The 18,454-nt window shown below is 37.9% G+C and overlaps 1 protein-coding gene across 2 annotated transcripts in view; it reads left to right on the forward strand.

The window, feature by feature from the left end:
• The window catches only part of DTL (denticleless E3 ubiquitin protein ligase adapter), a 67,923-nt gene that overhangs the window by 18,084 nt on the left and 31,385 nt on the right, over nucleotides 1-18,454 (forward strand). For both annotated transcript variants that reach the window (XM_017853044.1, XM_017853045.1), the window contains exons 6-11: nucleotides 8,597-8,662; nucleotides 10,594-10,706; nucleotides 12,501-12,574; nucleotides 13,913-14,016; nucleotides 14,269-14,373; nucleotides 17,770-17,882. In XM_017853044.1, coding sequence (XP_017708533.1) covers nucleotides 8,597-8,662; nucleotides 10,594-10,706; nucleotides 12,501-12,574; nucleotides 13,913-14,016; nucleotides 14,269-14,373; nucleotides 17,770-17,882 — 575 coding nt within the window. The remainder of the gene's footprint in view (nucleotides 1-8,596; nucleotides 8,663-10,593; nucleotides 10,707-12,500; nucleotides 12,575-13,912; nucleotides 14,017-14,268; nucleotides 14,374-17,769; nucleotides 17,883-18,454) is intronic.

Here is an 18,454-nt window from a genome sequence, read left to right on the forward strand (position 1 = left end):
TTTTTTTTTTTTTTTTTTTTTTTTGTTATTGTTGTTGTTTGAGACGGGGTCTCACTCTGTCACCCAGTTTGGAGTACAGTGGTGAAATCTGCTCACTGCAACCTCTGCCTCCTAGGCTTAAGTGATCCTCCCACCTCAGCCTCCTAAGTAGCTGAGGCTATAGGTACATACCACCAAACCCGACTAATTTTTGTATTTTTTGTAGAGATGGGGTTTTGCCATGTTGCCCAGGCCAAGTGTACGTTTCTTTAACTCATTTAACATGGTTATGTATCCTTTACAACCTTATCTGATAAATCAACATCTGGATTATCTTGGGATTGGCTTCCATTGAGAATAATTCATTTTCCTGGCTCTTTGTAAGTCAAGTAATTTAAGATTATATTCTGGACATTGCGAATGGTATGATGGATTCTAGATTCTGTTACATTGCTTAGAAAAGAGTTGGTGTTCCTTTTTTAACAGGCAATTCACTTGTTTAGATCCAAATTGAAGACTATCACACCTACAGGAGGACAGTGGATCTTATCTCAATTATTTTCTTTAGTTTAAGCCTCAGTTGTAAACTGCTTTCAGTTTCTCTTGCCCATATTGTACAGGGGTTAGCCAGAGACTTGGACTGAGTTTAAACATGGAATCATAATTCCATGGGTTCCCTTTCTCTAGCTGTATCCAGGTTTTCCCCATCCCCTCATTCTCTGACTGTTCTTGTTGCTCCCAGTCTCCTTTTCCTGGTTCTTCTGGCTTGAAAGATGGCAGATTTTTTAATTTGCATTTTAGCTGCCTGGTATTAATGCTGCAACTTTGGCTGTCCTCAAGGTAAAACCACACACACACACACACACACACACACACACACACACAAACCCAGTAACTTAATCTCAGGCCAATCATTTGCTAAAGATGTTGACTCTCCTCCAAAAATTGTATGTTTAAGAGGAAAGTGGACTGGGCTTGGTGGCTCATGCCTATAATCCCAGCACTTTGCGAGGCTGAGGTGGGCAGATCACCTGAGGTCAGGAGTTCAAGACCAGCCTGGCCAAGATGGTGAAACCCTGTCTCTACCAAAAATATAAAAAATTAGCAGGGTGTGATGGTGCATGCCTGTAATCCCAGCCACTTGGGAGACTGAGGCAGAAGAATTGCTTGAACATGGGAGGCTGAGGTTGCAGTGAGCCAAGATCGTGCCACTGCACTCTAGCTTGGGTGACAGAGCGAGACACCATCTCAAAAAAAAAAAAAAAAAAAAAGGAGGAAAGTGGTAACTTAAAGGGAGGAGTAAATTTTATCCCCAAACAAGAGTTTCTATTTTAGGCAACAAATTCCAACAAAAGGGGGGAAAATGAACCTGAGTGAGAGTCTGTACAACCAAAGCTGTTAAAAGGAATGAATAGTGCCTGACACTTAAAAAGTGCTGAATTAGATGAATGGTTTCAACATGGCTGACTAGATGCATCTGGCACTCACCTCTTTCACAGAGTGGAACCAAAATAGTGAGATATTACAGTGAGAGTGAGATCGTAGATAGTCACATTTCAGATAGATCGTCTAAGAGAGAACACTGGGATTCAACAGGGAAGTGACAAGAAGCTCTGGAAGCAAGGAAGGAGAGAAAAGCAGCCTATTTGACTGGCATCAGCTAGGAATCTGCAGAGGCTTCCTATGCAGGGAATGAGGAAGTGAGACACCCAGCAGCCCAAATACCCACTGTGAACCCTAATAATAATAGCCATGGGAGACCCCCTTGATCCTCATGGACCCTAAGACTAACATAGGGAGACTTCATGAAGGCATTGCTCCAGAGAGATATCATACTGGGTCCCACAAACCTCCAAGTCCTAAGCAGCTGTAACACAGTTTGATTTTCAGAGCCTAGCCCCCACCAGACTGTGTCCTGCCCTGCCACCCAGGCTGAATTAGGAGCCACACACAGCAACCTCATTCCCCTGAGTGGAGGGGCAGCTGCACATTTTCACGCTTCCCGAGGACAAATTCCACTGCCTGCAACCACCACTACTCTGAGCTGCCGCAGGGCAGAGGTATAAGCGAAGCCCAGTCCCTTTACTGCCTGCCTATGGATACTCCCAGGGAAAGCAACCCCACTTTCCATGTCAGTACTGCAGCATAGCTGCTGCTGCCCCTTACCTGAGCATTCCACAGGAAGCCTGGGGAATCACCCCACCCCTGCCTTCCATAGCCAGCACCTGCAGGCACCACCAGGGTCACCGAGGGCAGTTCTACCCAGCCTAGCTTCATACCCACCACTACCCAAGCACACCATCTGGGAAGCCTGAGGATTGCCCAGTTCAGTTCATCACCAGTGGTGCCTGAGCACTCCTCCTAGAGTCTGAAGTTGGGCCTACTCAATCTGCTGCTACCACCACAGCTGGCATCAACCTGTACGTGCAACCTGCAGGTCTGGGGACTGGCCTGCCCAACCTGTCACAGCCACTGCCAGCACTAGTATGGAACACTTGGGTTCCAGGGGATTTTTCCATCACTGCTACTGTCATTACCCACACCACTCCACACCTGCTGCCCAGGGGCTCAAGAACTTGCCCACCTACCTGGCCCACTGCTGCCATTTCCAATACCTGAGTAAGCCATCTGAAGGCCCAAGAATCTACCTGTGTGGATCCATTAACACCATTGCCAGTGTATGCTGCCTTGGAGCCAAAGGACAAGCAGGCTCAGACCACTGCTGCCAACACTGGGGCCTGAAGACTGGCCTACCTGGTATTTCAATTTCTGGCAAAACTTAACCAGTCTGCACTGACAACCACACTCTAATCTACCAATGAAACCACAGATACCACTGACTGTATTTATGGCCAAAAGGAATGACAGAGACTATGCTACTGCATGCATCCAGAACCAAAGCCAAGTATCCTTTCCAACCATCACCATAGATACATCTTCAGGAAAACGTTCTCCACTACAAACCAAATTCAAAAAATTGGAAGAAGCAACTGTTACACCAGGTGCACAAATATCAACATAAAACACAGAGAAATCAAAAGCAAGTATATGTGACACATCCAAAGGAACACAGTAATTCTTCAGCAACAAATCCCAATCAAAAGGGAATTCACAAAATCCTGGAAAAATAATCCAGAATATTGACACTAAGGAAGCTCAGTGAGATACAAGAGAATTCTGAAAGACAATACAAAGAAACAGAAAAATAATTAAGGGAATGAATGAGGAATCTACCAAAGAGATAGGTATTATAAAATAGAGCTAAATTCTGGAACTACAGAATTCATTGAATGAAATACAAAATACCTTCGAAAGCTTCAACAATGCACTAGATCAAGCAGAGGAATCCCAGAACTTGAAGAAGTATTGAAGATCTTTTAAAATAACCTAGTCAGACAAAAATGGAGAAAAAATAATAAAGATGAATGACTAAAGCTTTCATGGCATATGGGACACTATAAAGTGGCCAAATATATGAATTTTCAGTGTCCCAGAAGACAAAGATAAAATGAAAGAGTTAGAAAGCCTATTTAACAATATAATAGGTGAAAACTTCCCAAGTCTAGCAAGAGATTTATATATCCACATACAACAGGCTCCAAGATCCCCACAAGTATATAATTCAAAAAGGTTTTTTTCCGTGTCACACTGTAGTCAAACTGTCAAAAGTCAAAGACAAAGTGAAAAGTCTAAAAGCAAAGAAAAAACATCTAGTCACCTATAAAAGAAACCCCATCAGACCTAACAGCAGATTTCACAACAGAAATCTTACAGTCCAGGAGAGGATGAGATGATATATTCAACATGCTTAAAGAAAAAAAAACCCTGCCACCCAAGAATACTACACCCAGTAAAATTATCCTTCATAAATAAAAGAGAAATAAAGTCTTTCCCAAACAAACAAAAACTGAGGAAGTTAATCACCAGTAGATGGGCCATACAAAAATTACTTAAAGGAGTCTTATACCAGGAAGTGAAGAACAATATCTACTATTATGAAAATACAAAAACCACTGGTAAGCAGACACACAAGAGACAGGAAAGACTGAAATGTTACCACTATAGAATACCATGAAACCACAATGATAAAAGGTACCAGAGAAAGGAAGGAACAAAGGATATACAAAACAACCAGAAGTCAATCAATAAAGTTAGGAATAAGCCTTCACATATCAATAATATTGAATGTAAACATGTTAAACTTTCCATTTAAAAGATACAGACTGGGCAAATAGTCAAACATGACCTAATTATATACTGCCTACAAGAAATGCATCTCACCTGTGAAGACACATATAAACTGAAAATAAAGGAATGTAAAGATATTACATGCAAATGGAAACCAAAAGCAAGCAAGAATAGCTATACTTACACCAGATAAAACAGACTTTATGTCAAAAGCAGTAAGAAGAAATGAAGGTTATTCAGTGATGATAGATCAATTCAGCCAAAGGATATATCATTTCTAAACATGTATATACCTAACACTGGAGCACACAGATATATAAAGCCAATATTATTAGATTTAAAGGGAGAGACTCCAGTGCAATAGCAGTTGAGGGCTTCAACACCCCACTTAGTATTAGACAGATATCTAGACAGAAAATTGGATTTAAACTGCACGTTAGACCAAGTGGACCTAACAGATATTTACAGAACATTTCATCCAACGGCTACAGAACACACATTCTTCTCATCAGCAAACAGAATATTCTCCAAGATAGACCACATGTTAAGACACAAAACAAGTCTCAACACATTTTTAAAAACTGAAATAATATTAGGTATCTTCTGAGACCACAATGGAATAAAACTAGAAATCAGCAACAAAAGGAAGTTTGGAAACTACAAATACATGGAAATTAAGCAGTATGGTTATGAATGACTTGGGTCAAGGAAGAAATTAAGAAGGAAATTTTTACAATTCTTGAAACAAATGAAAATTGAAACCCAACATACCAAAACCCATGGGATACAATAAAAGCAGTGCTAAGAGGAAAGTTTATAGCAATAAGCATCTATACCAAAAAAGTAGAAAGACTTTAAAAGAATCTAATGGTGTACCTCAGGGAACCAGAAAAGCAAGAACAAACCAAACCCCAGATTAACAGAGGGAAATAATAAATAGCAGAGCAGAACTAAATAAAATAAAGACAAAAGCAAGAAAAGGGTCAGCAAAACAAAAGGTTGGTTTTTGGAAAAGATAAAATCAATAAAGTACTTGCTAGACTAACCAAGAGAAAAAAGAAAGATGGTCTAAATGAAATCAGAACTGAAAAAGGAAACTACAACTGATACCACAGAAATACAAAAGATCATCAGAAACTATTGTGTACAACTATACACTAACTAGAAAACCTAGAGGAAATGGATAGATTACAAGACACAACCTACCAAGACTGAATCAGAAAGAAATAGGAAACCTGAACAAATCAATAGTAACAAGATCAAAGCAATAATAAGTCTTCCAGCAAAGGAAAGTTCAGGACCAGACTCTACCATAAAAAAAAAAAAAAAACCAAAAAAAAAAAAACCTCAGATCTAATAAATTCATTAAAAGTTGCAGGATACAAAATCAGCGTACAAAATCAATAGCATTTTATACATTGATAATGAATTAGCTGAGAGAAATCAGGTAGGCAATCCCATTTACAATAGCTACCAAAAAAAAAAAAACACCTAGGAATAAATTTAGCCAAAGAGGTGAAAGATCTCTACAAGGAAAACTGTAAAACACCGATCAAAAAAATTGAAGAGGAGACAAATGGAAAGAGACCTCATGCTCATGGATGGGAAAAATTATTTTCCCATGGGCATACTGCCCAAAGCAATCTACAGATTCAGTGCAATCCCTATCAAAATACCAACATCATTTTTCACAGAAGTAGAAAAAACAATCTTAAAATTTATGTGGAGCCAAAAGAACCCAAATGCCAAAGCAATCCTAAGCAAAAAGAATAAAGCTAATATAGCTAAAACAGCATGGCATTGGCGTAAAAACAGACACACAGACCAGTGGAACAGAATAGAGAATTCAGAAATAAATCCATATATTTGCAGCCAACTGATTTTTCAATAAAGGTACCAAGAACATACAATAAATGGTGCTGGGAAAACTGGGTATCCATACGCAGAAGAATGAAACTGTACCTCTATCTCACTGTATTAAAGAAAATCAAGATAGGCTGGGCATGGTGGCTCATGCCTGTAATCCTAGCACTTTGGGAGGCCAAGGCAGATGATTGCCTGAGCTCAGGAGTTCAAGACCAGCCTGGGCAACATGGCAAAACCCCACCTCTACTAAAATACAAAAAATTAGCTTGGCGTGGTAGGCACGCCTGTAGTCCCAGCTCCTTGGAAGGCTGAGGCTTGAGAATTGCTTGAGCACAGGAGGCAGAGATTGCAATGAGCCAAGATAGCACCACTGCATTCCACCCTGGTTGACACAGTGGAACTCAGTCTCAAAAAAAGTAAAAATAAAAAATCAAGATGGATTATAAAGATTTAAATGTAAGACCTGAAACAAAACTACCAGAAGAAAATTTAGGGAAAGCACTTCAGGATATTGGTTTAGGCAAAGATTTTATGGCCAAGAACTCGAAAGCACAGACAATAAGAACAAATAGATAAACTAGACTATACTAAACTAAAAAGCTTCTGCATGCCAAAACCTTTTGAATGGGAAGTATTTGCAAACTATTCATCTGATAAGGGAATAATATGTAGAATGTATACAAGGAACTCAAACAATTCAACAGTAGAAAAAACAAACTATTAAAAAGTAGGCAAACAGACTGGGCAATATGGCAAAACTTTGGCTCTGCAAAGAAAAACAAAAAAATTAGTTGGGCATGGTGGTGCCCTACTGTAGTCCCAGCTACTTGGTGGGACTGAGATGAGAGGATCACCTGAGCCCTGAGCGGTGATTACACCACTGTACTCCAGCCTAAGTGACAGTGAGATCCTGTCTTCAAAAAAAAAAAAAAAAGTAGGCAAAGAACATGAATAGACATTTCATGAAAGAGGACATACAAACGGCCAGCAGGTATGTGAAAAACTGCTCAACATGACTAATAACCACAGTGAGATATCATCTTAACCCAGTTAGAATGGCTATTATTAAACAAAACAGATGCTGGCAAGGATGTGGAGAAAAGAGAACTCTTGTACACTGTTGATGGGAATGTAAATTAGTACAGCCACTATGGAAAACAGTAAGATTTCTCAAAAAAAAAAAAAAAAATAGAATTACTATTGATCTAACAGTCTCATTATTGGGTATAGAGCCAAAAGGAAACAGTGTATCAAAGGGATAACTGCAGTTACATTATTGCAACACTATTCACAATAACCAAGATATGGAATCAATCTGTCTATTAACGAACAAATAAGAGTTTTTAAAAATTGTAGTATATACACAATTTAATACTATTTGGCCATAAGAAAGAATGAAATGTCATTCACATCAACATTATATTAAACAAAACAGGCACACAAGATAAATTTCACATGTTCTCACTTATATGTGGGTGCTAAAACAATCTCATGGAGGTAGAGAATAAAATGATAGATAACCAGAAGCTGGAAAGTGAGTGGGTGTGAGGGTGGAATGAAGAAAGGTTGCTTGATGGATACAAGCATAAAGTTAGATAGAAGGTATAAGTTCCATTGTTCGATACCTGACTATTGTCACCTTACAAAATATTGTATATTTCAAGCAGCTAAAGGAGACAATTTGAAATGTTCCCAGCACGTAGAAATGATGAGTACTCAAGGTGATGAATACCAGATACCCTGACTTGATCATAACACATTCTAGGCAGATATCAAAATATCACATATACCCCATAAATATGTAAACTATTTTGTATCAGTAAGCAAAATTGCATGTTTTCATTCAGTTTTCACAGAGCCCTCAGGTAGCTGTTTTTGTGTTTTATCCCATTTACAACTAATGCAAGTGGATTAGTTTTAAGTGCTCACTCTTTCACACAGGAGGCAGGGGGTTTTTTGGCTTACTTTTAAAGAATAAAACATTACAGATAAATTGAAGTTCTCCTATAGTGCCTTCTCCAATCCCATTGCATCCCAGAGGCAGCCTCTTTCACAAACTTCATACGGATCTGGTCCATATTTTTATACTGAGCCAATACAGTTTAGGGGTTTGGAGTGTAAGCTGATTCATACTGCCAGGAATAGCTTTACAAGTTACTTACCCTCTCTGTGCCTCTCTTGGTACCTACCTAATAAGGTTGATAGCAAGGATTGAGATAATTTGTATAAAACATGTGGAATAGTAGCTAACATTTAGAATAATAGGCACTCCGTATTTTGACTCTTGCTTGTCATTCTTACTATAACCACTATATATTTTATATGGGTTTTAAAAAATTTACAGAGGGGTGATTCTATAAAGTTTTGGTTCGACATTAGTATCTCAAGCTCTTCGTAATCCTTTTTCCTATTTGTTATTGAGCTATATATTCTTAAATGTTTGACTCCAGTGCCAGATACAGTACCTAGCACATAATAGATAGTCTAGGAAATTTAAATTGAAATATATGTGTCATTTACTGGTTTTGTTAACCTCTCAATAATGTGTTTATTTCCCCCACAGCTGTATTCTGTACAGGTGGAAGAGATGGCAACATTATGGTCTGGGATACCAGGTGCAACAAAAAAGGTTAGATTTTAATTCTGAGAGATTTGGGATTACCCTGTACTTAATTTTGAGTGAAAGAGTTAGTGATTTCATCTGATTACCACCAGGGGGCTTGTACTCATAATTCCCCATTTCTGCTCACTGTTCCAGATCTCAGGATCTTTGTCAGTGTTACAAGTATTACACTCACGTATTTATCTCATATTGTCTTCTGAATGATAATGCCATTTACCCACATTATTGATGGACTTAAAAATATTAATATGCAGCCTCACTGGTAAATGTCTTTAAATTTATTTTGGTTTTCAAGAATTTTATTTTTTATTTTATTTTATTTTTTTTTTTGAGATGGAGTCTCTGTTACCCAGGCTAGAGTGCAGTGGCATGAACTTGGCTCACTGCACTCTCCACCTGCTGGGTTCCAGCAATTTCTCTAGCTCAGCCTCCTGAGTAGCTGGGATTACAGGCACCCGCCACCATGCCTGGCTAATTTTTGTATTTTTTTAATAGAGATGGGATTTCACTATGTTGGCCAGGCTGGTCTCAAACTCCTGACCTCAAGTGATCTGCCCACCCCGGCCTCCCAAGGTGCTGAAATTACAGGCGTGAGCCACCATGCCTGGCCTGATTTTAAAGAATTAGATTGAATTCAAACATAAACTCATGGTTGTCTGGTGATGCCATTAAGCAGACGATGATGATTATCTCAGTGTTCACGTTTAGTTAATTTATTAAAAATTTTTTTAGTTTCTGCATTTTGAAAAATTGATAACATAGTTGTACATATTTTAGGGGGTATATGTGATATCTTGATACATATATAGAACATGAAATGATCAAATCAGGGTAATTGGGAAATCCATCACCTCAAACATTTTTCTTTGTGTTTGTTGGAAACATTACAATTCTTCTCTTCTAGTTTTTTGTGTTTTGTTTTTTGTTTTTTTGGAGATGGAGTCTCACTCTGTCTCCCAGGCTGGAGTGCAGTGGCGTGATCTCACCTCGCTGCACCCTCCACCTCCTGGGTTCAAGTAATTCTCCTACCTCAGCCTCTCGAGTAGCTGGGATTACAGGTGCATGCCACCATGCCCTGCTAGTTTTTGTATTTTTAGTAGAGACAGGATTTCACCATGTGGCCAGACTGGTCTGGAACTCCTGACCTCAGGCAATCTGCCCACCTTGGCCTCCCATTCTTCTAGCTATTTTGAAATATATATTAAAATTATTTTGAAAAATTTTAGTAAACCTTATTTTGTAGAACAGTTTTAGGTTCACTGCACAACTGAGCAGAAAGTATAGAGAGTTCCCATATAGCCCCTGTCCTGCCCATGCACAAGCTTCCCCACTGACAACATCCTATGCCTGAGTGGTACATTTGTTATATAATCAGTGAACCTATATCAACACATGCTGTCACTTAGAGTTTATAATTTACATTAGTGTTATATATTCTGAGTATTACACATTCTGTGGATATTGACAAATGTGTAATGACACGCGTCCACCATTGTAGCATCATACAAAATAGTTTCACTACTCTAGAATTCCTCTGTGCTCCAATTATTCATCCCTACCTCCCTCTAAGCCCTGGCAACCGCTGATCTTATTACTTCCCCTAGTCACATTTCCTCCCTGTCATTTTATGGCTTTATCAAGCTCATTTCTTTTTAGTGCTGAATAATACTCCATTGTCTGGATGAACCACAGTTTATCCATTCACCCACTGACGGACATCTTGGTTGTTTCCAAGTTTTGGCAATTATTAAAACTGTTATAAACATCTCTCCCTTTTTATACATTATAGTCTCACCACAGGAGATGTAGTGTAGCTGGCTCTGCTGGCTTCTAATTTCACCAGTTTGGTCAAAAATTACTTAATATTGAAGTTTTACACATGTTGTATTCAGCATGTAAGAATCCTGAAACCTAAATTTCCTTGGAATATCTTTCAGATGGGTTTTATAGGCAAGTGAATCAAATCAGTGGAGCTCACAATACCTCAGACAAGCAAACCCCTTCAAAACCCAAGAAGAAACAGAATTCAAAAGGACTTGCTCCTTCTGTGGTAAGGTTTTACAGATGTATACATGTGTGCAGATCTTAATCTGTAGGACAGAATAAATGGGAGGCTATTGATTAAGTGAATGAGAATCTTCATGATTTTCATTTGATATCAATGGTTTATTGCTTATTCAGTGCCTACATTTGTGGTTCTCAAATTCTAATTTTTAGTTCTTCTGAATTATAATTACATTTACCTATATTATTGATGGAATTAAAATATACGTAGCCTTGTTGATAAATATCTTTAAATTTACTCTGGTTTTAAATAATTAGATTGAATTAAACATAAGATCATGTTGTCTCATGCCATTAAGCTTTCAAGTGATTATTTTTTTTTTAAATTTCAATATCTACATTTTTAAAAATTGATAACATAATTGTACATATTTTGGGGGTGTACACTATGTATAATGATCAAATCAGGGTAATTGAGATAGCCATCACCTCAAATACTATGTGCATCAGAGTTGCCTGAGGCACATGTTAAAAATTCACCTTACTGAGTCTCATCCCTAAAAATCTCTCTACACACACACACACACACACCCCTATAATATAGTGGAATTCATTAGGAAAAGTGGGGGAGGAGTAGTTTGAGGAAGCATATTAAGTACTGTGATGCAGTTTTCTATGGGGAAAGAATACCTGTTGTTTTCGTAATACAAACTACAGAGAGATATGTTTTTTGTTTTTTGTTTGTTTGTTTTTTGTTTTTGAAACAGAGTCTCGCTTTGTCACCCAGGCTGGAGTGCAGTGGCGCGATCTTGGCTCCCTGCAAGCTCCGCCTCCTGGGTTCACACCATTCTCCTGCCTCAGCCTCCTGAGTAGCTGGGACTACAGGCACCCGCCACCATGCCTGGCTAATTTTTTGTATTTTAGTAGAGAGGGGTTTCACCGTGTCAGCCAGGATGGTCTCGATATCCTGACTTCGTGATCCACCCACCTCAGCCTCCCAAAGTGCTGGGATTATAGGTGTGAGCCACCACGCCCAGCCAGCTTATTTTTAAGCATTTGACAAAATATTATTAAATATATTGAGAAACACATGAGTAGAACATAGTACCACTCTAATAACTTACAGTCAGAGCTCAAACAATGCCCATAATATATCCTTTTCTTTAAAATATTGCCCTTTTCTCCCTTTGATTTTTTTTATATTCCTGGTGTGTAGGGTACAAGTTAATATTTTGGGGGAAGTATGACTGCTAAGACATTAAGACTTAAAACTATACACCATGAACAGGACACAAGCATGAATGGAGGCAGATAGTGGAGGCCATATGAAGTTAAAATGAGTAACATTTCAGACATTTAATCGGGTTCTGAGCTAAGATAACTTGTTAGGTAATAGCAATTAGGAGGTAAGACTCCACTGGGCCTCTTTTTCAGAGAGCATGTAATAATCTTTTATTCATAATTCTTTTGATACTCCTGTATGATAATCTAGGTAGAGCAACATTTTAGAGGTTAAACCAGCACAAGAAAGTTAAATAAGTTTCCTAAGGATACACACAGCATATTAGTAGGGCTGAGTCTAACTAGATGCAGTAGGCTCAGACAAGCAAAATCTTTTAGTCACCAGTTTGTTTCTTGAATACAAGTTGAAGTAGTATATACTAAAACTTAATGATCCTTGCTAAAATTACCTCTTGGTCAGCATATATATCTGATTGAGCTCATTAGAGAAGACTTCATCTCAGTCTGGGGAGAAAAGTCGTTTTTTAGCACCTCGTTCTCTTGATGGTAAAGATTATGATGCTCAAGATAGAATCTTTTTCTTTTCTTGTGCTATCAGGATTTCCAGCAAAGTGTTACTGTGGTCCTCTTTCAAGACGAGAATACATTAGTCTCAGCAGGAGCTGTGGATGGGTAAGAGTCTATTTCTTATTTCTTCCGACGAGATCTTTTTTATGAGCTGTGATGGTACAGTCACATAGTCTCATTATAATTGAATGTGTGTGCTTTCAACTGTCAACATAGCAAGTACCCCAAATGAGAAAAAGAACTGTAGATCACACTGGAAAATACCTAGTTGAAGGACTCTTGAAGGATAATTAAATGAAAGAATACATGTGTCACGCTTAACACATTGTCTAGCACGTAAGAGCAGTGGTAGCTGCTGTTGCTATCTTAGAAAAGCTGGCTGGGTAGCTTGCTTGCCTTATGCAATATAATTTAGTCACTAATTCTCATTTTGAAGAGTAAAATTTTTGTTACTTCGGGTTTTATCTTTTTCAGGTTTAAGAATATCCTAAAAGAAGAAATCTGATTCTGGGGATGTAATTAACATTTCTGGGAGTAATCTAACTAGATTGATGATAGTAAGGCCTAATGACTTTCACCTACCTATCATCCATGATTAGTCTGAATTCTTGGCTTCCAAATAAGTCTGCTCTGTGATGCTTGTTGGTTGGTTGCTTTGTAGAATATAAATTCTTTGCAAATGGAGACTCTTTCTTTTTAAGCTTCCTTCCTATTATATCTCTCAAGGCATCCTTCCCTTAAAATTTTTAATTTAAAATATGATGGCTTACCAAACTAGGATTTCCATTGTGTCCTCTGGGCACTAAAACCCTCTGAACTAAATTATCAGGCAGGAATGAAGGATTATCTAAAGGTTGTTAGTTCTGCTTGTGAATGACTGTGAAAGCTTGCTCTGTTTGTTTCCAAGAATACTGTCATTTCATATCAGGTCTGTGTTTTCAAGTTGCCTTCATGCTAGAAGTAGAGGGTTAAGACAATTATCTCAGTAGATGAAATGAAAAAATACTTTATTTCACAGAACAATTTGTTTAGATTATTTAAGGAGTTATGTATGGAGATGTAACCACAGGGACAGAACTTACTACTTATGATATCAAAGGATATATGCAGAATATTAAGGCTTAGGAAGTGTTTTTTCTAAAAACAATGGAACAATTACTATCAGCACTCAGCCTTCATCTTCCTTTTCCGTTCCCTTAGAGTAAACTCCAGTAACCCATCACTGGGTCAAATCACATCTGTTTCCGTTCTGTCAGAATTATAAGCCTGGTATTGGAGACAACAGTGTAAGATAGTTTGATTTGTTTCCCAATGAAGTATCCTCACTGTACCTAGCTAATGTGCCAGAAGAGTTAGATTAAAAGTCATTGCACATTTAGTGTAATTGAAGTTGTTTGGGGTTGGAAGAAGGTCTACAAAATATTTATTTGCCTTGGTTTTTAGGATAATCAAAGTATGGGATTTACGTAAGAATTATACTGCTTATCGACAAGAACCCATAGCATCCAAGTCTTTCCTGTACCCAGGTAGCAGCACTCGAAAACTTGGTAAGCCTTTGTATAGGTCTTTTGGGGGAGATATGAGTTTTTGTTAAAAAAAAAAAAAAAAAATTAGGCTAGTTTCCAGTAACATTGATATGAAAATTCTAATATGTGAAGTTCAAAAGATAAAAACTCAGAAGAATGTTTTTGGTTTGTGTATATTTTGGGGACAAAGAATTCTGATGATTCTTCTTACGTTTTAACCTCAAATCTACTCACCATCATCAGGACATGCTAACTTAAGTTTCCTTTTTCTAGGATATTCAAGTCTGATTTTGGATTCCACTGGCTCTACTTTATTTGCTAATTGCACAGACGATAACATCTACATGTTCAATATGACTGGGTTGAAGACTTCTCCAGGTAAGACATTAGTCATTCAAATTCTCTTACCAGGAAACCATTATGGGCTTTTTTTTGGTAATGATAATTTAATGGGTTTTCTTCTAAACTGAACTTGTTAAGCCATATGAGGACTTTGGCATCTTTGATTACATCCAGTGGTAATTTCTTAAGTGTACATTCCTTGTGATTTCATAAGTAAGCTGAATTGTGCTTTACATGGTGACTTAATTTTATTTTAATAGAGAATATCTCCTGAAATTATACCCTTTGGCCTATATTTAGAATTCTCTCAATTTTTTATTTAATAAGCTGTGGAGTAGAAAAAGCACTTCTGCTCAGCTTTTGTCCTCTTTAGGGGCTGCTGGTTAAAATTAGGGGACTGAATTTCTCAGACCCCCAAAATAGTTTCGGCCTATCAGCCTTCTCCTTAATGTTAAAGAGAGGCCCTTTTATTTCTAGATGTTTTCCTCAGCCTCACCTTTTTTTCCCCTCAAAACTATAAAAATAGAATCTGATACTTACAGCTAATAAATGATAGTTTTAAAAAGAAAACCCAAGTTTCTCAAGCATGCTTTCCTCTTTTTTAATCTTCTCCTCTCCCTCTTCCAAATCACTAGCCTCAGGCATGCTTTAAGAGAGTTATTTGGGTTACGTTATTTTTAAGAACATCAATTTCTTAAGCTACATCTTAGTAGCCTGGTTATTCCTCATCTATAGATCTTTCAAAAACACTTTGAATTCCATAACCAATCGTCAGAGTTACCCAGTCTCCACTAAAGTGAAATGGTTTGATAAACAAGAAATCTCAAGTACAGAACTTGTCATTTTATTTATTTATTTTTTTATCTTTTATTTTTTATTTTTTTGAGACGGAGTTTTGCCCTCTGTTGCCCCGGCTGGAGTGCAGTGGTTCGATCTCAGCTCACTGCAACCTCTGCCTCCTGAGTTCAAGCAATTCTCCTGCCTCAGCCTCCCAAGTAACTGGGATTACAGGTGCCCGCCACCACGCCTGGCTAATTTTTGTATTTCTAGTAAAGGCGGAGTTTCACCTTGTTGGTCAGGCTGGTCTCGAACTCCTGACTTCGTGATCCACCCACCTCAGCCTCCCAAAGTGCTGAGATTACAGGTGTGAGCCACCGTGCTGGCCCAGAACTTGTCATTTTAGCTGAGATCTTACAGAAGTTTCCAAAGGTCACTCCAAGCAATCTTATTAGGACTTTAGTATTGGTGGCAGTGTCATAGTCGGCATTTCTGATGCTTTGCACTGGGTCTGGTTTTCTCTAAACAAGAGCAATAGTATTTAGAAAAGGGAAGAGGTGTTTCTTTTGCTCTTTTCCTTAATGGAATCTGAGCTTGGAGAACTGCTAATTTAGTTAATCAAAAATCTTTCCTTGAAAGATAAAACCTAATCCTGATTATATTATCAGATGTACAAGAGCTCTTTCTATATAATTTTTGCTGCAGTGTGGCACTGAAAAGGGCCTTGAGTTTAGTGTCCTGCCGTCAAATACTTCGCTAATAATTTAGTAAACCTTTTGTGTGATTCTATTTAATTTCATTTGCTCAGATGGATAGATAGGTAAATAGATTAACAGATCGATTTGTTCCTTAAAACTTGAATGACAGCTGGCCATGGTGGCTCACACCTATAAACCCAAGCCGAGGCTGGCAGATTGCTTGACCTCAGGAGTTCAAGACCAGCCTGGGCAATATGGCAAAACCCCATCTTGACAAAGATGCAAAAAATTAGCTGAATGTGGTGGCGTGTACCTATAGTCCTGCTACTCGGAAGGCTGAGGTAGGAGGATCGTTTGATCCTGGGAGGTTTGAGTCTTCAGTGAGCCATGATCTTGCCACTGCACTCCAGCCTGGGTGACAGAGTAAGACCCTGTCTTAAAAAAAAAAAAAAATTGAATGACAACCGTGTGTGTGTGTGTGTGTATGTGTGTATAACATCTTGTAATTACTTGTCCTTTTCAAAACTTCTGAAAGGATCTTGGATTTGATACTTGATCTACCATGCTTTGTATTTATGGTGTTATATTAAGTGATGTTCATGAGGATGACTTTGCAAGATTAAATTGAGCTCATTAAAGCCAATATGCATTTTAGGATTTTTAGCAAGGTTTAAACATTTACAGTGCATATCATACCAGCCTTTCTTAGACCAGCAGAGGGCAATAAATCCTTACAGGTATAGTGGGAAATTCAGGCTAGAGTTTTCCATTCATAGTTCAGAGTTGAGGAAGATTAAAAATTACAGTTTTAAAACAATGTTCAGAATAAAGGAGCTTGTTTATTTTGCAGTGATAATACGTATATACAAATTGATTCATATCCTGCCTCACTTTCACAGTAAAAATATCTGACGTGAGGAGTATTCGCTATGCCTGCATAGCTTTTTCCTTAAAAGCTATAAATGCAAAGTTCTTTTCCAGCTTTATTCTAGAAAATGGAAGAGATTCCTGTAAGCACTTATGGAAAGCTGTTAAGTCCCCCTACTAATACTTTTCTGTCTGGAGTGTGATTGTTTTTTCCTGCCTAAAGGTATCCTTAAATTCTCCAAACATTGAGATTTTTCTCTTGTATTTCCTAGTAGTGTTCTAATGTCAGAGGCCTCAGGTTTTGACCTTCTTAGGATAGAAGAACCTATCAAGAACGTATGCTAGATTGGGTTACCTGCCCTTTTGCCACTGATAGTGAGAAGGCTAAACCTAATCTAGTGCCTTGCATATGAACATAGTTTACCCCACTAGCTACTTCCACCATTCAGCCTACTTAAAATGCTGGATTAAAATGATTCTCACATCCCAGATAAGCTAGTAGTAAGTTTTCCAGAACTCAAATGATACTTTTCACTGTTTTGTTTGTTTGTTTGTTTGTTTCCTATTCATGGAACAAATGTGTGAGGATCTACTCTGTTCAAAGCACTATAAAATCTAGTGAAGAGAAAGTAAGACATAAAATTTATCCTCAAGAGGCTTGAAGTCTAAGGGGAAATTAGATGAATATATTATGCAATGGAAGAAATCCTACCCTGGGCTGGAGAGAGAGGGTCTTATAAAGGCCCTCTTATAAAGACAGTAAAACTTACAAAGTTTTACTGTCAGTTGCACATTGGCTGCATTCTTTTTTTAAGAAATGTTTTCCATCAAATTTTTTTCTCTTGATATCGCCATTTGCATACCAAGTATTCAGACTGAGTTCATGAGATTGGATCTAATCTAAAGCCTCCTTCTAGGGTTTTGTTTTTCTGCCAGTGTCCAGTTCCCTTGTATTGGATGGATAAAGCTAGACCATCTGCTTCAATAGGCAATACAGTGATAAAACTTGCTAGAATATATATGCTGTCTATATCCATTTGACCACTAGAAATAACAAGAGCCAAGCAATTTGTTTTTTTTCCTCTGGCAGTGGCTATTTTCAATGGACACCAGAACTCTACCTTTTATGTAAAATCCAGCCTTAGTCCAGATGACCAGTTTTTAGTCAGTGGCTCAAGTGATGAAGCTGCCTACATATGGAAGGTAAGCTGCTAAACTTCACCCACAAATGTTAGACTAAAGTATTCTTGCAAATATTTGTTCTGTCCAATATGAGGTAAGTTTAATGTAACCACATACTGTACTATTCCTACATCAGATATTTAGTAAAGGTTGCTCTTAGTTCTTAATATAGCTGAAACCTTACTCTGCTACAGAATGTATGACACTTTCAGGGCCATAGCTCGTCAGAAATTGACAATTTGTACCCTCTGTTTCACAAATGATTAGGAATTGAGAATTCAGAGGGTAGTAAGAACCTTAACTACTTTGTTCTTGCATCCTGGAAAATATGCTGTACTGACTTTCTGCCCTGTGTTTTCAAACTCTCATTCAGAATACAGTATTTTGCCTTAGGATCCTGTGTTTGAATCACCCATGGAGCCTTGCACAAAACAGAAACTCAAAACTATTTGTGTGATTAATTTAATCTTTATTCTCTTGTTACAAGTAGCTGATCTTCAGGCTACTAAAGTAGATATGGCTGCTTTATCAGATTTTTATATATTTAATAGCATTATTTAATAATCTTTTTTTTTTTTTTTTTTTTTTTTTTT

The sequence above is a fragment of the Rhinopithecus bieti genome, unplaced genomic scaffold (genome assembly GCF_001698545.2).
Source record: "Rhinopithecus bieti isolate Rb0 unplaced genomic scaffold, ASM169854v2 scaffold_35166, whole genome shotgun sequence".
In the NCBI taxonomy this organism is placed as follows: Eukaryota; Metazoa; Chordata; class Mammalia; order Primates; family Cercopithecidae; genus Rhinopithecus; species Rhinopithecus bieti.